General features: G+C 52.2%; 1 protein-coding gene across 11 annotated transcripts in view; it reads left to right on the top strand.

Moving 5' to 3' along the window:
• LOC136049962 (protein CEPU-1) overlaps window positions 1-19,280 on the top strand; it is a 233,544-nt gene that overhangs the window by 173,077 nt on the left and 41,187 nt on the right. For all 11 annotated transcript variants that reach the window (XM_065738558.1, XM_065738561.1, XM_065738567.1 and 8 more), the window contains one exon: window positions 17,470-17,702. In XM_065738558.1, coding sequence (XP_065594630.1) covers window positions 17,470-17,702 — 233 coding nt within the window. The remainder of the gene's footprint in view (window positions 1-17,469; window positions 17,703-19,280) is intronic.

Below are 19,280 nucleotides of genomic sequence, written 5' to 3'. Positions count from 1 at the left end.
AAGCCCCGCGCATCAGTGCATTTTTGGAAGGGCATTGGCGCTCCTCCACCTGCCAATTGAGGAGTGATAACAGCTCTGTGCTGAACCCATCCCTAGTGATGTCTGTGCACCCACGGATATATGGCTGCTGGGTGCTTGGGCCGGGGCTATGCTCTCAGGCAGATGTTGGAGCAGTTCCTGCTGCAGGAGGGATGTGCTGTGCAGGACTCGCTGCTGCACCCACAGCTCTGCCACCTCCTGATGGATTTCTGCTCCCCCTGGGGCTGCCCTTCATGGTGCTGAGCCCTCCTGGGCTGTGTGTTCGTGGTGTAACTGAGTGTGCTCTAATTGGCGGAGAACGGGTCCTGAAATGTCACAGGATAATTTATATCACAGCGCAGCCTCTCCAGGTACTAATTTTGCTATAGGCCATTGGATAGTGGCTCCTGGAGAAAATAATCCACGTGTCCTTCTGCTCTCCTTCTCCTCCCTCTCTTGCATTTGTTTCCCCTTCTTGTTCTCTAAGTCCTGGGAGGGCTCACCAGGAGTAAGTCCCATGCAGGGGGGGGTGACCCTGCTGCAACAAGTGGGAGCGGGTTTAGCACAAACTGAAATATTAGGAAGCATCAGTGAGGATGTGGCTGAGAAGCTCCGTGTCCCAGCCCCACTGCAGAGCCTCCCTCAGCCCCATGGAGGGTGAACGCAGGATGAGGACAGGTCGCCCCAGAAATTCTCCTCTCGCAGCCCCACGGGAGGAAATCAGGAGCCAGGCAGCCCTGCATGTAATCAATGATACGTTCTGGTCAAACAAGACAAGTTTTCTGTTGTTTTTGTTGGTTTGGTTTTTTTTTTTTTCCTTCCCCAACTGAAACAGCAATATTGATCTTCTTGGTCAGTTACATAAAGACCATCTGCATTAATCTGATTTAATGGGGATTTAGCTGGCACTGGAGTGAACCTGTTGCTGTTCTAATCTCATTTCAGCAACACACCACTGTTTTTTAATACTGTTTTTTCTTCCCCCCTCCCCTCTGCTGTCCCACTCCATTTGGATCAGACTCCTCCCAGTCCTCCACTTGGTTTTGCAGTTATTCCACATTTCTGTCGTGCCGGGCACCTCCATCTCCCAGCACACCCCCAAAAATGCTGCAGGAGCACTCAGTGAGCTCTCTCCTGCAGCAGTCTGTGTGCACACTGCCTGCTCCCACGTTGCCCAGTTCTCAGTGCTGCAGCGGGGCCGGGAAGTGCAATGGGTTTTCTCACCTCCAGATGGTGAATCCTATGAAGAGTACACGGGTATCTTGGGGGGGAGGAAGATGGAGCACCATATTTCTGTCACTTCTGCCGGAGGCTGAGGAGTTGAGAGGACAGAGCAGCGAGAGGCAAATTAAAACCTTGCATTAATTCCATTCCCTACGATCCTCTTCTCACCGGGGATGAAGTTAACCACTTGCCATCAGTGTTATTAGCAAGGAAAAGTTGCATCAGGATGCCCACGCAACATTAACCCGACCCCGTGGTGCAGATGCGTCGGTCCCCGTGTTCTCCCCGTGTCACTGTGGCTGTGTGCTGAACCCAGCGAGCCTCCCTTCCTCTGCGTGCTGCTCCCAGGGTGCCTGAGTGAGCAAGGTGCTAAAAGGCACCAATTTAATTTGCCAAGCCACTGGCTCTGCTGTCACCGCCGCGTGCACCGCCAGCTGTGCCATTAGTGCCTGCACAGCTGGACTGCTGTGCTCATGGCAGGCAGGGCTGCTCTCCTTTGTCTCGCTGTTGAACCAAGTGCAAACGCGCGATGGGAGCACACGTTGCCAGTTTTAGCTCGGCTTCCTTGTTTCAGTGTTGGCAGTGGGTGGAAACGTTGCAGGGTTTGGGTTTGGCCAAGCTCAGGTTTTGCTCTTGGGGGGAGGGTGGTGTGCTTTGGGCAGCACCAAGGGCTGCTTTGCACTGCTTTGCACTGCTTTGCACTGCTTTGCACTCTTGGTTCAGCCCTTCTGCACTGGTTATTTCCAAAGATAAGGGGAGACCTTATCACTGTCTACTAATCCCCCCAGGAGGAATTTGTAGTGAAATGGGGGTTGGCCTCTTCTCCCACGTGACAGCAGTAGGACGAGAGGTGGTGGCTTTTGAGTTGCGCCAGGGGACATTGGTCTGAGCTCTCGCTGTGAGTCTTTGGATGAAGTAGGTGCCTCTGTTTGACTGGGAGATTTGGGGTCTTCTCTCCTGGGTTTTGCATTTGGTTTAACCCTGTTTTTTTCTCCATTGCCCTGGAAACACTGCAGGGGACAGTGATGGGAGTGAGAGCTGTTCAACCTATGTAGAGCAGATCGGTCTCTCGTGCCCTCCACACTCACCCACCACAGCCATGTGCTCCCCAGGTGCCATGGGGGCTTCTTTTGAGTTCTTGTTTCCTACTACAGCCCTCTGTGGGGGCATCCCACCCCACATTGATCAGAAGTTCTTGCTCTGTGTCACTATGGCTTTGGGGTCAGGCAGTGCTGGGCAAACCAGACCTTTGCAGCGGGGTGCATTACTTGTCAGGGAGCTCCAGTGAGTTGCAAGTCTGCAGTGGGTAATTTTTCCTTCTCCTTTGCATGGATTACACTTGTTCTCTGCATGGCCTTTTCAGCAGGGAGAGCAGTTTGGTTACATATTACCTGCACAGCAAAGTGTGCTCTAATTGGCCAAGAATTGGTCCCAAAATGTCAGGGAAAGATTTATTTCCCAGTGCAGCCTCTCCAGGTACTAATTTTTCTATGGGCCGCCAGATAATGGCTCCAGCACACAATAGCTCAGAGTCCCTAATCAGGACACAGAGCTGTAATTGGGTTGAAGGGATTTGAAATCATTAAAGCCACATTCAGGGGAATAAAAAAAAAGGAACCCCTACCTTTCCTCTTCTCTTCTCCCCCCCCAAGACAGAGTAACTGTGTTTAATGAGCAGCTCCTGGCACATCACTTGCAATATTCCAGTAATTGTGTCGGCAGCGGAGCAGCCCGAGGGGGTTATTGAGCATCGTGAAGTGCAGAAGTCACACATTCTGCCATGGTGGTGATTTTGGGGTCCAGCACCCAGCCCGGTGTTGGTGGAGCAGCAGTGAGTCGGACTCTGTGCACTTCCACGTCCCCGATTTCTACTGGAGCTGTGTGCTTTCCAGACGTGGTTTGGCTGCCCTTGGTTTGGCGTGGCAGAGCTGCACTGCTGTTCTGGTGTCGTCCTGTGGGTGAAGTCGATGAGAACTGATGAGAACAGTTCTGCAGAGCGTTCGCTGTCGGCAGTGGAAGGTGTGAAGCTGAGAAAAGGTCTCCCACACTGCGCGGAGCGAAATTGCTCGCTCTGGCTTGAATTTGCTTTGATTTTTCCCTTCTTCAGCATCCCGCTTCACACTTCTAATGGTTGGCTTTCCTCTTCTTTTTTTTTTTTCACATCGAGCCGTTTCTGCAGCGCTTTGAGACGCGTTGAACTCCACTTCTGTCCTCCAGAGCCCCTGCAAACCCACCAGCCTGGCGATGTACGATGTGCATTTGCTCTGATAGCTCACGGAGATGGGGGGCTGTGCTGGCAGAGCCCAGCTTGACGTGCCCTGCTCTGACAGCACACACTGCGAGAGCTGCTGCAGCCCCGGGCTGCAACGCTGTCAGAATCTAAATGCAAAAACAAGAAGTTTAGTTCGGGTCAGACGACACGTTTTGTTGGGCATGGTGCTCACGCGTGTGATGGGGGATTGCTGCGTGGAGTCTTCGTTGCTGTGCTGCAGTGGGCTCCTCGTGGCACATGGTGGCTGCCAGCAACGGGCCCACACTGCCGTCATCTTTTGAAGGGCTGGGATGTGAATGCAGTGCAGCTCCACGGGCTCGTTTCCCTTAAGCTGCACGGTGCACCCTCACCCGCTGTGCGAAAAGGTGACGTCAGGAGGTTCACCGATGTGGGGGAAATATTATGTCCAGGTTTAATTGGCAGTGATTGTTTTGTCTTCTGTACAAAAGCAGCAAATCCCCCAGAAGCTGGTCAGGAGCACGGCTGTTTGTGGTGAACAGAAGCCGCTGCTTATCTCCTTGTAGCAACCTGTCTCCAGGAGATCACGGCTTAATTAACTCGCGTGTTATCGGAAGTGAAATTGTACAGACATTGTTGGGGGGGAGAAAAAAAAAAAGAGAGAAATTATATAAAAAAAATAATAGAAGAGAGATAAAGTGAAAGGAAGGAGGCGACCTGGGAGCCAAGCGGAGGGAGCTGTGCAGAAAGCCGAGCGTGGCTCTGCATGGGAAGGATGATGCGGGAGTTGGTGCAAAGGCATAACGTGGGGCTGTGGTGGGGAGGGGTCTGCGTGGTTCCAAGGCTCACTTTAAAAACCATCTCCTGCGGACCGGAGTGCTCCGCAGATCAAAGCCGGAGAGACAGTATAATACATTTGGAACTGAGAACATTAATTTGTATCCACGGCGTTTTAATAAATAATTTTTTAAAGCCCGGCTCAGCCCTGTCATCTCGAGCCAATTCCATTTCATCTCCAGCCCCTCTGACTGACGGGTTTTTAACACCGTAATTAGCATGTACGGCTCTTAAAAGCCTTTGTCGGTATCTCGGTCCTTACGGCGTCCCTGCCCCCCCTCCTCTCAGCCCGTGTTTGATATTGTTATTCCATTTGTAGATGTTTATTGCGCCCGCTGGGACGCATTAAAGGCAGGAAGGAGCCCGAGTGCTGCTCGGAGGGGCTCCAAACCCGAACTGTGGCCTTCCAGGGCTCGTGGCTGCGAAGCATCGCTTCCCGATGCGCTTCGTCGGCGCTTCGTTGGTTCCTTCCCGTTCGGTTTGGACTCATTTTGGGGAGGCTGCATTTTCCTTGTCGGGAGCTGAGGTCTTTATCTAACAGCCCGTGGCTCAGAGCTGGGGCTTAAGAGAAAAAGAAGAATCCTCTGTAAGTGGAATTAGCGCCCGGTGCCATCTGATCCGCAGGAGGAGCGCGGCTCTGGTTTCGGAAGGCAGTGGAGTGTGAGCGTTGGGAAGCAGACCTTGTCCACAGCATCCAGGTGCTTTCTTCCACGTTTTGTTCCACTTCACTGTTGGCTAAAGATGGCCCCGAGGCAAAATCCCAGCTCTGAACAAAAAGCCTCAAGTCTGAACCCGCTCCCAGACTGCAGGTGCTGCTTATCTCCACCGCGATAAGAATCAAATCTGAAAAGCTGAATCGCTGCTCTGTAGCAGCACCAGACCTCTGACGTGCAATTGCCCTGCAGTGCTTTAAGCCTCGGGTGCATTCGTCTGTCTGCACAATCTGCGCGTTGCGAGGCACTGCTGAACGCCTGCAGCCAGCTCTGCACAACTAAATCCTGCTGCACCCCCTGTGCCGGGCAGCCCTTACGCTTCCAAGAAGGGACCGCTCCCTGGCTTTCAGTGAGAGCAGCACCCGGCCTTGTTTTGCCTGGGTTTCAGTGGAGCAAGGCACCCGTGCTGGTGCTTGCTCCCTGCTCATTTTGGCAGGTGCTGTGGGTGCTTTCAGGGGGATGCTCCCCATGCCACGGCCAGCAGCCTTGCCAGCTGGTGGTTTTGCACAATGACATGCCTTGGCACTTTCCCATCCCCAGCTCAGAGCTGGCCCCATTGCTCTGGCAGGGTTCGGGGGTTTGTAATAAAGTTTAGGGCCTGTGTGTGACTTACTGTTGGCACATGCTGCTGCTTCTTGCTGCTCCAGTGGTATTGCCTCTGGCTCGTGGCTGTCTTGCAGCTGCTGGCCCCAAAAATTGGCCTGGAGCTCAAGCTGTGCCTGCAGAGCAAGGCTGAAACCCTTCCCTCCCTTCTTCTCGTGTTAAAGACCGTTTAGTCACTGGGTTTGGTGCCTGCTTGGCAGCAGATTGCCACACGTCCTCGTAGTCTTGTTTTGTTTTCAGATTGCCTTTTTGGAGATAAACACTAACATCCGCCGGGGAATGATGGACGAGCTCTTCTTTCTGAAGCCTCGCTCGCTTTTCTTTCTGGAGTGCCTGCAAAATGTCAATCGCTCTTTTCCTACGCCCTGAGCGCAGGCACTCACCCTGCTCCCGGAGCCTGGGATTGCATCCATTTACACACAGAGATGCTCTGGGTGGGGTGGGTGGGTGCCCGGGTGGGTGGGTACCCAGCTCTCCATTTGCTCTGTGCTGCGTCTGAGCCCTTTGAGATCTGGAAGTCGAGGCCTAGAAATGGTTATCTCCAAACTGCAGGTTGCAAATACTGGCCGCCAAATGCAAAATGAGTCGACAAGGGGTTTGCATGGGTGGCCTCTCCCATCCCTTTAGCCAGCCTGAGGCTGCAGGAACCACACTGGGTCAGGTCCTGCAAGGGAAAAAGCAGCTGGGAAAGTTGTGCAGGACAAGGAGAGCTGAAGGATGCTGTGCGGCGTCAAGGTGAGCAAGGTGATGGCATTTACACTGGAGATATTTGGGACTCTGGATCTGGGATTAGTGTCAGCTCTCTTGGCAAGCTAAATTAGAAATGCAGAAGCTGTCTCTGTTTATGATATGGGGCTGTTAGGTGCTTCAGGTGCTGTCATTCTTATTTAGGGATATATTTAAGGATTAACAGTAAGAAGTCCGGCATTAGCAGCAGAGAAATGAATGTTAGTGAGCTTAGGCTTGGAGGGCTTATTTTTGATGATCATCATGTGAGCTGCTTTAGGAGAGATGAGCTCCGAGATGGGGAGAGATTCTTGTACTTCCACAGGAAAATAAAACCTTATGCAAGTTTAAATACAGATCAGAACTCGGCAACAATGACGGCTGCATGGGTAAAGCCGTGTAACTCCGATGCTGCTGCCTTTGCTGGCTGGGAATCTGCCTCTCGCAGCATCCTCTGCCTATTTTTAGTCTCTTTCTCACTCTCTCTCTTTTTTTTTTTTCTTTTTATTCTTGCGGAATATGCACAATCAAACAATGTCCACAGATTTCTTTGTTCTTTGAAATCACTCTGTGTTTTTAATTGGCAACCTTTCCGTTTCGCCTTGATCACAGTTGGCTGCAAGTAGGTTACATTTGCTGTGCGTGCTGTCTCAGGCACCGGGGCTGGGCTGGAGCTGCAACCTGCTGCTCCTCTTCCCCGGCTGAAGGCACAAACGTTTTGTGCCACAAAAACATTTTTTTTCTGAGGTTTAAACTCCACGTTTTGCTTTCCCTCACTTTGGTCTCAGTGTGTGCTGCCCGGCGCTGGCACCAGGGCGAAGCTGTTGAGCATTCCCAGCTCCGTCCATCCAGAGATTGGAGATGATTCTTGCCTGTTTGGGTTTACTGCGTTATTATTATCATTAGTTGATGATCATTATCACGACTGCTTCTCGTTATTTTTCTATACGTTCAGAGAATGGCTTGGGTTGGAAGGGACCTCAGAGGTCAACCAGTTCCAACCCTGAAGGTTATAAAGGTCAGCCCAAGCTCATCCCTTGGGGTCATTTCAGGTGTCTTTCAGCCTTCTGTACCCAACTCTGTGCCCTGAGCAGTGGTCTGCTGGCCTTGTGCCTGCTGCCTGGCCGGGCTGGACATCCATGGAGTCTCCATTACTTATGCACTTCCTGAAGCTGAAACAATTGCTATTATCCCACATAACATTGCATGACCTACATTTTTACTTTGAAAGCCTCCAGCTAATAATTAGTTGGAGTTTCGAATTATAAATAAACGCATTTATATTCCAGTTTAAAAGAAAGAAAAAAAAACTCAACCAAAAAAGGAGTAGGGGTGCGAGGAAAGCAAAGCAGACCTGTTAGTAGATGAAATCACCACCTTTCCCTGCTGGCCTCTGCTTCTTCTCTGCTCCTTTGTGTTCTGGGATGGGAAGGAAGGAGCGGATTTGGGGGAGGAAGAGGATTTGGGCGTTTTCCTGGAAAGCTGCAGGAGCTTTGGTGCTGGGGAGGTTTGGGCCATCTGGCTAAATAGGGTCAAGCTCTTCATTGGCAGAATAGGGAAGCTTGGAGGAACAGCAGAATGGAGTTGGGACCACTCCGGTGTATTTATCCTTTAGGACAGGGACTGTTAGGAAGGGAGTAGGCTGTTCCTTTCTAAATGGGCCTTTAGGAAGGGACCAGGCCAGATACCCACCATCCGCATCTCCATCCCATATCCAGCTGCAGAAGCCCAGGGGGCTGCGTGGTTGGTATCGTTAGTGGGGTATCTTGAAGTAAGCATGGAGCATGATGTGACACCTAGGATCTGATCCACAGCCAGGGGAAAAAAGTCTATCTTAATGCCTCCAAGCATGGCTAACATGGAAAATGGTGTAATGCGCCGAGCCGTGCGGCCCCACGCCGGTAATTGTCATTCTGCTCTAAGCTGCCGAGCTGTGTATGCCTTGAAGCAAGACAATTGCTAGCCTTTGTAATTTCCTTTATGGAAAAAAAAATCCAATCAGACTTAATAGGGACAAGACCAGTAGAGATCGGTGGAAATTAGTGTGAAACCTATAGGAAAGAGTAGACAATGAGACATCTCCGGAGCCATCCCACGGGTGAGTTTGTGTTCTCCTGTTGCTTCAGAAGCATTTGTCTATAAGGTGTTATCCAAAGCACTGCTACTTCAGGTGCTGTTTCTATTCAGGAGAATGTCAAATCCTTTCTAGGAACGTACAGTCTTGTTGTCTTGGTAATTTCTCGCAGAAGCAAGCTCTATAAAAATCCCCTATTTTCTCGGCGTTAGGTTTTTCTTGTCTATTTTGGATGTAAATATTTATTGGAATACTTAAAAAAAATCAGGAGCAGCTTTAATAGAACACGTGCAGTGTAATTTCTCCCCCAGAATAGCTCTTGTGAGCTCTTGGAGACACAGATGGAGGTGGGAGAGGTAGCTTGCATTTCTGATACCCACTCGGAGCCTTCTGATAAGAGCCCATGGACGCTGAGGTGCTGCCTGGCCCCGTTCTTGCTTCATGCACCGTTTCCTAATCTGATGTGCAGCTCTCTGGGAGGTGCAAGCCCAGTGCTGAGAGGGGTCAGATTCGTGGGATGCATTGTGTGTTCAGAGAGGAGAGAAGCGAGCAAGTTCTCCTCTTTTCAGGATGAGCAGTGTCTACCATCAGAAGAAGATCCCCCGAGTCCGAAGGAGCAAGGCTTGGGCACAGAAACAGGGGCTGCCCTAATAAAACATTTACTTGGGTTTGGAGATAGGCTCGCTCCAACACGGCGTGTACATATTAAATGATCAAAGCTGGAGGCCTTCGGGGGAGCCGGCTGCTAATCTGATGCAACCCTTGGGCTTCGCTCACCGCAGGCTGCATGGAAACAGGCAGCAGCTCTGTTTTCCCATTTAAAAGATTTCAGGGGGTAAGCCAGGCAGGTCACAGCTCAAGAAGCAATAGGATTTGACTTCTTAAAGGCTTTGGCAAGAGGGGACTTGGGGAGGTGTTTGGGTTGAGGATGAGTTGGGCTCCATCTCTTGAGTCCGTTGCACTCCTGATCCCACCACGCACCGCCCCAACGCTCTGAGAGTCATAGGATTCTGTGATTCGGATTTACAGATCCTCCATGGACTTCTTCTCACTGCTCACAGCAGTTTGGTGCTGATGGTTTTGGCTTTCTGCTCCAGTGCAGCATCTTCGCTGTTTCTCCAGCATCTCCCACTCCTTTCATCTAATTCCTTAACTAGTTTCCATTTACCGACGGCCTCTTTCTTTAAAGGTACTTGAATCTGTTTGATCATCAACAAATTTCTCTCTCTGTTCCTCTGATAAAAAATTAAATCTGGGCACTCCTTGAAGGCTTTCCCCCCCTCCTCCATTTTTTTTCCTCTCCTGTGCTCCGTGGGGAGGCAGAAAGCCCTTTTCTAGAAAAAAAATAAATAAAAATTAGAGCTCAAAGTGTGACAACTGCTCTTGAAAAGAAGAAGAGGTCGAGAAGAAGAAACAAAACCACCATATATTCTCACAGATGTGACATCAAAATCAGAAACTATAAAGGACGCGTTTTCAAAGGCTCGCACGGGGACTGAGTGGGTTCAGTGGGAAACGTGCAGCCAGGGTCCCTCGTGGTCCTTTGAAAGCATGTCCCCAGGCCCCCAAATCCTGTTGTTTTAGCTCAAGTGTGTGTGCCAGCAAACACGCTGCAGAGCATCCCGTGGGCAGCAGGGCTGCTGCGGGGCAGGGAGATGATGTGGTCATGGTCTTCTTCCCTAGGATCCCTGTAGGTCTTCTTGCCTAGAATCTCTGTAGGTTTTTCTCCACTGACGATTTGTTTCGGGAAGGGAGAGCTGCAGTTAATCTCTGCTTGCCTTGATTGCATTTTTCTCAACTTCTTGAGCTAATTGTGCATGCAGGGTTGGCATGCAGGGTGCTGTGCAGGGTTTCTGGTGGTAGGGTCTCTCTTGCTTCCAGCACACTCATCCAAATATCTGCTGTCCCAAATGGATCCTGCATGCAGCCCTGCCTCAGTTCCCATGCTGGAGCTGTGGGATGGGGTTGGGGTTAGGGTCCTGGGCTGGCTGTGGATCGGTGCCTTGCTCTGCTCCATCTGCCTCTGCCTCACCTTGGATTAATTACAGTACAATGCAATATACATTTATATGGTGTCTGCACAAGTGTCTCTGGGCCCTTTGCAATCTTAAAAATCTAATTAAGGTGCAGCCTCCAACATGAATGCTTATCACCGGAATGTGTACGGCGGGGCAGACGCGGCGTGCCTTCACGTCTCAACCAGGAGCTGAATCCACATTCTCGTGGCATTATTAATTACTCAGCGCCTGGTATCTGAGACGCCAATCGATACCATGGGCCTGGCTGGCTGGGAAGCTTTCAGTGAGCGTGAGGGGATGGGTGATAACCATCAGCAAGAAGGCTGAGCTGCAGTTGGGCTGGGAGGAGGAGGAGGAGCTGCCGTGCAGGACACATGCACCAGGGCACGTTGAGCAGGAGCCTGTTTGCTGTATGCAGAAATGAGATGGCTGCTTGGGATCTTGGCCTGAGAACGCTGCTGCCACTGGGGACGTGGCACTGAGGGATGTGGTCAGTGGGCACAGTGGGATGGGTTGGGGATCGTGGAGGTGTTCGCCAACCTTAGTGGTTTTGTGATTCACTGAAGGCTTAGGTGGCCTCTCTTATTGGTTTCACAAGCAGCAGCAGCCCTTGGGAACGCCGGGAGGAGGAAGAGGAGGAGGAGGGAGTGCCACAAGAGCAACAAAAGCATGAATAACCAGGAGGAAAAGGGAAAGGAAATGTGAAGAGGCCCTTTAAATATGAGCCTCCAGAGCCCCGAGCCCAACTAGCGTTCCCTCAAGTATTCAAATGAGATTGCAGCATCAGATTGGTATGCATTAGGCTGGTCTCAATGAAAATTAACATGTAATTGCTTCAAATGAAGTAAGTGAGGAGGTAATCTGTTCTTAAATTGGATTCGCAGGATTTTGTGGTACCATAATGCAGCTGTGAAATGAAATATATTTTAAGGATGATATCCTTAAGGGGGGGGGGGGGGGGGGAAGGGTCTGTGCTGGGGAGGGTCCTTTCCCTCCACCCCTCTTTTGTTTTAGGCCTTTGGGTTTACTTGTTGTCCGTTGAAAACCCAACACCAGACCTCATGCTCTGCTCTAGATGGCTTTCCTTGCACCGTGCCCACCTCTAGCCTTTGTTTGCAGCTCTCTCTGCTCCTGTTTGCCCCCAGCAGCCCCGACCTGCAGCATCCTCCTGCTCACAGCCCTGGCTCACCCCTCGCCGCTCCTGTTTTGTGCCTCAGCTTGTGTGGAAAAGCCACTTTAGTGATAATTTTCCACTTGTAATAAGTTAAGTGCATCGCTTCCTTTCGAATACATTTTCAGTGCAGTTAAGCTCAGCAGTCCCTTGCCTGTGTGCTTAGTTAAATGCTCTCCTTTGCAGACCGTTGGGGTAGATGGCTTCACTTTATTCCTGGGCCATTAGTGTCAATTGCGCAAAGCAGAAGCAGGATTTATTCCGGGGGCACAGCTCATAATTGAGCGAGTTCAGTGCTGGGGATCAGCACTAACTGCCGGGAGTGAGGTGTGGAGGAACTTCCCCAGCAGGCTGCCAGCAGCTCCGAAGCTCTGTGGGGCCAACAGTGGGGGAAATAGGGCTTGAGTTGCCCTGCACGGGGTCCCCCTCAGCCCAGGCTTCGGTTCCATGCACTGTAGGCATCCCATATCCTGGCAGCAGGGCACGCAGGAGGCACGTAACCGAGGGATGGAGAGTGGGAGGAGATGTAATTTCATGCCGTGCGATGCTGGCAGGGAGGTGATGAGATCATTAGGGAGTTCTTTTCTTCGTGCATCATTTCCCGTGAGTCCCTTTTGAGTCCTCCCAAGCTTGCAGATCCGGTGTGGGGTGATGCTGTCCCTTTTTTGTAGGTACCTCTGGAAGACCTCTGGGGAAGGGGTGGCTTTTGTGCATGGTTTGCCTGCTGGCATCCAGGAGCCCCGAGCAATAGTTCACCTGCTTTGCAGGAAAAAAGGAAAGGGGAGAAAATCAGCAGGAACAAAAGGTCCACAGCTCGCGGGCGGCCCTGAGCTCAGTGCTGGAGCTCCCTGTTGGGGCAGCACCTCATTAGTAACCCAGCCGTGTTCCTGCACAGCTGCCTCCACGCATTTCGGTGCTGGCGTCACCCCCCTGGCAGCATCAGCACTTTTGGAGGGCACCCAAAGCAGATGGGCCAGGAGCGAGCCCCAGCCTCGGGGACAGGGACTGAGTCGGGGACACGTGTCCTGTGCGTGCTGCCCGCACGGCTGCTTTGTCACACGCTCCTCCGAGATGGAAGATGCTGTGGATGTGCAGAGCCCTGTTGTTAGCAGAGACAATAGGAGGATAAATAGAAAGGCTGGATGAGCCGAGCAGGGGAGCAGGGGACTTGGAAAGGTGCTGGTGCACTGCTGCATTGCAGAGAGAGAAAGACTTTTGCAGACACGCCGTCCCTGCCTGCTGCATCGCGACCTGCTGCTCTGCACCAGCATCTCCCAGGGCTGGGGCTGCTCCTGGGCTCTGTGCTCCCCAGCACACTGCAGAGGGGGGGTCCAGCTCCCTCCCTCCCCCCCCCCCAGTCCTCCTTCCTCCTGTGTCTTTGGTGTTTGCCACGAAGGCAGTGCACTGGGAGTTGTTTGCAGCATTGAATCCCGGGCAGTGAACCAAGGCGGATCTTTCCGAGCCTGGTATATTATTATTAATGTCATTAGCGTGAATCATTTGCATGTACAAACTTTCCATTGAGGAGATCAGGTACTTTACAAACATGCATTAACTCTTCCTCCCTGGGAAGGAGGTGCCAGCTTTGTTCAAACCTTGCAGAGGGCAGAACTGAAGGGCAGGGATGTACTGCACGTTGGTGTGAGCAGGGGGAGGGCAGAGCCTCAGGGCTCCATCTGCACCAACCGAGGTGAAACTTGGGAGGGGAAACATAAAGGGTTTTATTTTCCACTTCTGAGTGCTGCTTTTGAGCACCTCTGCAAAGAGGCCCCACAGTGGGAGCTGATCTTAAGGCACCCACAGCTTTAGGGGATGCTCTGGGTGCTGGAGGTGGGGACCTCCCCATTCCTGCTGCTTTCTTTACTGGGTTGGGTTGCTTTGCTAGGGAGGTGATGGCCAAACTTGAGCTGCCCCCACAGCAAGAACATCACAGGGAGGTCTATGAGAGCAGTGGGACCGTGCCAGAATGGGATTGAGCTGTTCACAGCCCAGCCTTTAATTAATCATAATAAATAACAATAAAATGTGATAATCACAGAAATAAATCTAAGATGTGAAGCTCTGCCTCGGGCTGCGAGCTGCTTTCGTTGATCATGTAGAGCGCAATGGGTGATGCAGGAATGGCAGGCACTGGGGAGTCGGTCCTGGGATGCCTTCAGAATGCAGATTTGGACTGAAAACTGCAGAATCGGACTGGAAATTCCTGGATCAGACTGGGAATGGCTGAATTGGACTGGGGAAAAAAAAGAAAGCAAAAGCCAGCGGAGCTGTTGAGTGGTGCCACGGTGCAACACGTGTGAAGCTCCGTCAGATGGTGTGGATGTGGGCAGGGGGTTTCTGCAGGGTGGGCACTGAGACCCCATCCCTGTCCCTGCACCCCGGGATGGAGCTGGTGTCCTGATAATTGCCATGAAGGCAGCAATCAGGTTGCTAATTTTACCAAGCTCTTTTCAGTTCTAATTAGCATTATTCATTTCTTGTGTGTCCTGCTGGGTTGAGACAATCTGTGCTCTCCAGCCCAGCCCTCTGAAACACCAGCAAGCTGCACAGGAGGCAACAAAAAAGCGTTGTATGCCAATTACTACACTTCAGTAATTAAAAACCTCCTTCCCCCCGCTGCCGGGCCACCTCCTCTCCAACGTCTCTGTGTGCAAACTCGAGAAAGCAAAGGGAAATTCGGGCAGGCATCATCGCTTGTGCAATCTGTGCTGGAAGTGTGGGGAGGTGCTGGGGGCTGTGTGCATGGCATGGGGGCAGGGCTCACAGCCTGCGTGCCATGGGGGTTGTTCTCTTGATGTGCTGGGATGGTTGGGGATCTGATGGACAGCGAGGTGGTTGGCCAAGCCCAGGTGCTTTGGGAGATGCCCTCGTGTGTTGGCAGCAATTCCATCTCCCGTAGGAGAAGCAGAGTGGGAGAAGGCTCTTTGCATCTTTCTGGAGGAGAAGGCCTTGCTTTTTGAGCAGGGATGTAGCTGGGATTAAGGAGCTTGGGAGACAAAATGAGCTCATCGGTGCTTAATTATTTTGACGTCTTTTTTGGAGGCCAGCTCTGTGTTCCAGCCCGGCTGGGGTCTTTGAATCCTAGAATTGTAGCTTGGAAGGAACGTTACAGATCGTCCCGTTCCAACGTCTCTCCCCATCTCAGGGCGAGGGGGAGGTGGGGGCACTCCTCGCTCTGCAGCATCTCTGGGCATCACTCCTTGCCAGGCACGGGGCGGAAGGGAGCACGGCAGTGCCTCTGCTGCCCACCTGTGCCTGGAGCTCAGTTCCCAGCCCTCGCCAATGGTTTTCTGCTCGACTGCCCCAGGATGGAAGGGAGCAGATGGAGGGGTGGGAGAGCTGCGAGGAGGGAGCGAGCCACGGGGACCCCAGTGCTTGTGCATGGAGGGATGGGCACGGTGGGCTGGAAGGAGAGCATCGGGGAGGCTGTATCCTGCCCTGCAGCCCTGGTTCCCATCCGATTGAAGCCATTTGCTCATCCTGGCCTTACCTGCACTGGGCAGGGGCAGAGAGCCCTCCCCATGGCTCAGAAATACAGGTCACAGCTCCTCATCCCCAGAGCCATTCCGCAGTGTATGGCATATATTGACTGGGGAGCTTGGAGAGGGAGGAAAGAAAATAAAATAACAAGTTTAAGCTTGCCGATCCCAGGGACAGAGGAGCGTGTCTGGGTGATAAGGAGAGATTGCGACCGGGTGCTGTGAAGGGCGAAAGCACTTATTTCACTGTTGCCTCATGCGTTACCTGAGCCCCGTTGCTTCTCAAAAGCACTTAAATGCCCAGATGATAGAGGGAATGCTTGGATTACACACTGTCTGGCTCCATTATTATCCAGGGATCTCCAAACTGATGCATTTCACAAAAAAGCTGGCGTGCAGGAGGAGGGAGGAAATATATATATTTTCAGCTCAGCCTGCTTATGGCTCCTCAGCGCTGGATTCAGGGTTCCCATCACCCAGCAATCCAGCTTTAGCAGAGGGGTGGACATCCAGGTTCTTGTGTGGGAGCACTGCAGGAGCCATTGTGTTGCTTTGGGATGGGCAGGCCACAGCCAAAGACCGAATGCCCACCTGTGTTTTGTTCAGACCCCATCGGTCTCAGCTGCCAGCGTTGAGACCCAGAGCACAGTACAATAAAGCTGTCCTTTGGGGTGAAATCCCAAGTCTTACTCGACTTGAGAGACTCAGTTCTCAGCTTTTACTCAAGTTGTAAAGCAGCTGAGAGCAAGCAAGAGCAGAGATCTTGGTGTTCAGCCCAGGCTGAATCTATCACTTTTTTTTTTTATGAAGATAATAAAAATCTGCCTGCATTTAATTTATTATTATCGTCATATCATTATGGAACAGCAGTGAAATAGTTTAATTTATCAGATGTTTTTTGCAGCAGAGAGGGAGGATGGTTGGACTGCTTGGGTCCTGACACATCCTCAGGGTTCGGATGTCCCCCGTCACCTTGGGCTGTCCCCCTCGATGGGCACTCACATCTCCTTCCTCCAGACATTGGGTGTTTGGGTCAGGGTGGTTTTCCAGCTCCTTCTGCAGCTGCAGGGATAGCTCCAAGAGAAGGATGGAGGAGAGGAGGCGGTTTGTCCCCGGGGTGTCTGCTTGGCAGAGCTGAGCACAGTCAGCTCTCACGACCACACGCTTCTCTGCATCTCCTTCCCACGCCTATAGGATGGGAATAATGGCATCGCCCACCTCCTGGGGAGAGTCGGGACGTGGAAACGAACTGGGGGTGGTGTGGCTCTTCTTGTAAACACTCCGTGCAAGTCCATGTGAGGTGCACAAACCCCTGAGGAGGAGGAGGAGGCTCATGGAGGTGGACTGTGCCCCACCAAGGCCAACTCCAGCTTGAACAAGATTCACTGCACGCAGGAGGGGGCACATCTCGCAGCTTGTTCCCTGCTTCCCATGGAAAGAGCTGGGCCGTTTCCATGGGGTGCTGCCTCCCCTTGCTGCCCTGCACAGCTCCCAGAGACTGCTGCTCTCTTTGGGCACCTCCGAAGTGAATTTGCATCCCAGCCAGTGCACAAAGAATGGAGTAGATGGGGGAGATAATAAACAGTGGAGCTTAGGCTGAGTGGTTTTATGGAGGGACATTATCCGCCGTCACTGGCATCCAGCAAAGCTCCACTGGGTTCTGTAATCTCCAGCGTGCTTGGGAAGAAGCTGGCTTTGGGATCTGGTTGTTTCTGCTGCCTGAGGAAGGGTCTGCAGAGCAGGCAGTCTCGGGGCTGGGACCCTTGTGGCAGGATGCAAAAGTGATGTGTGGGTATGGGGATGGAGCTGCGGGCTCCTCTTAGGTTTGCACCGTGTTGTCTTCGGAGGTGGCTGAAACGTTTAGCTGGGTGAGCTAAAGTGGAGGAGATGCAAGGATGCAGGTGATGGGAAGGAAGAGCTGACATTGGGGACAAATGGCAAGCTCCATGTTTCTCTTCAGGGCGTTTCAGAGCTGGAATTCCCCTGAGATGAATTCTCCCCGCTCCGTTGTGAAGCACAGCGAGCTGCTCTCCCTGCCCTGCTCTGCCTGACTGTGGGACCTGATGGTTGTGGGGAGAAGCGGTGGTTTGGGCAGCAGGGAGCTGCCCGTGTCCTCCCAAGAGCTGTGGTTTGAGGTCAGCGTGGAGGTTTGGGGCGAGGAGCAAAGGGAAACATGGGGGCTGTAGGTTGGACGGCGTGGCTGTGATCTGCAGTCACCGTGAAGCTCGCGGGGAAAGCTCTTGAGCCAGTTTAGATGGATATCAGTGCCCTGAGCACAGTGCTCAGTGCCCGAAGCTTCTAAAATCAGTGGTGAGAGGAGGAGCGGGGCTGGGAAGGAGTGATGGCAGCATGCTGACAGATCTGCTGTGCCCACAGGTGCTCCGTGGACAACCGCGTCACCCGCGTGGCCTGGCTGAACCGCAGCAGCATCCTCTATGCCGGCAATGACAAGTGGTGCTTGGACCCGAGGGTGGTGCTCCTGGCCAACACCAAAACCCAGTACAGCATCCAGATCCACGACGTGGATGTGTACGATGAGGGGCCCTACACCTGCTCTGTGCAGACAGACAATCACCCCAAGACATCGCGCGTGCATCTCATTGTGCAAGGTAAGGGGAAGGGGTTTGGAGGAGGGGGTGGGCTCAGCGCTCCGACTTTCTCCTCCTTTTTGCCATGCTGTCTGCTCCTCACGTTGCTCCTGCTGTGAAGACACCTTGGGAAGGTGATCCAGGCTTGGAGAGTCCACACGAGGTTGGGCAGTGCTTGAGTGCAGGCATGGTGGCAGTGAGCCGACGGTTGGAGCTGATGATCCTAGTGGTCTTTTCTCACCTTAATGACTCTATGATGTTTGCAGTCACATTTACCAAACTTAGATGTAGTAGTCATGAGACTCTGGTACAGGCATCTCTGCCTCCCAAAATAGTGCTAAACCCACATTGATGTGGTTTTTTTTGTTGTTGTTGTATTTTGATGCTTTTTTTTGTGTTTTTTTTTTTTTTTAACCAATGCTGGAGGCAACGCTTAAAGTAAAATTTGTGTTGGGGGAAAAGAAAGAGCAAGCAGATTTGTGTACTGTGTGGGGGTGTGTGTATGCCTAGCAACAATATGTGTTTGTGTGTTCAAACGGCGAGGAGGAGGAGGGATGGCGTGGGGTGGTGGAGCTTGTGATGGCCAAGCACATCTCGGTGAGTGTGAGCCCATGGACCCCCGTGGGGATGGATGGGCACAGCTCTGCAGGTGTAGGGACACACTCCTGCTGCATGGAGACAGCCCATGGGGGATCGATGGAGGATTTCTGATCCTTGCTAGCAACCCGTTTTCTTGCTCCTGCGTCTTCTGTGATTTGGCCAGAAGCCCTCTTAGCATGACACACCAACTCGAGTATTGGAATCTCATCTCGGGCTAATTTTCGAATGCCGATGGGTGTATTGATTTGGAAACAAGCTGGGTTAAAAAGGCATTGGTCTTGTACACAGAGCTGGGTTGAGCTAATCCGCCGTCAATATGCCAGGCCTGAGCTTAATTGACAGCCTAATGAATAGAAGGGGGGGAAAAACCCAAACCCACCCTTTCCCCCCTCCTTCCCCTTCCGTTCTGTCTCTCCTCTCCGAGCAATCAAGCAAACTAAACACAGCCGGACTTTCTCCGTCTCCATTAACCACGGAGAGAAAGCGGATGTGTTGCCATCCCGGGTCCTTGCTGTTTATCTCGCAATCTGTTATTACCTGCCTGCATTTCTTAAGCTGAAGTCGATCACCCGCAAGTTCCGAAGGCGCTATCAGGCGCTGGGCTGATGCAATTTATATTGGCTCCCTTCTGATTCCAGTTTCCTGACCAGTTTCCTGTATCACCAGACACCCAGGCTCATCCCTCCTGTGTCTTGCATTAGGGAGAGATGTTTGGATACAGGAGGTAAAGGTCACGTCTTAATTCCCTGCAGTGGTACTGTTGGGTACTGGAGGACTCGGTGGTGGCTTCAGCACTGCAATGCACTGAGCATCCTTGCTGCTGCTGGTGGAAATGCTTTCTCTCAGGATCTTGGCCCCTTATTTCAGGAGTTACTGCTTGGCTCACTCAGCCCTTTCTTGGGTGGAATGTGGCAACAGCGTGTTCTGCAGCAGTGAGCCAGGACAGGGTGTGAAGTGAGCGTTGTCCTGCCCCCAGGAGCAGGGGGTGTCCGTATGGAG

Source organism: Cyrtonyx montezumae, unplaced genomic scaffold, assembly GCF_038088225.1.
Source record: "Cyrtonyx montezumae isolate F1298 unplaced genomic scaffold, pur_monq_1.0 scaffold_22, whole genome shotgun sequence".
Lineage (NCBI taxonomy): Eukaryota > Metazoa > Chordata > Aves > Galliformes > Odontophoridae > Cyrtonyx > Cyrtonyx montezumae.
This window is presented reverse-complemented; position numbering and strand designations above follow the sequence as displayed.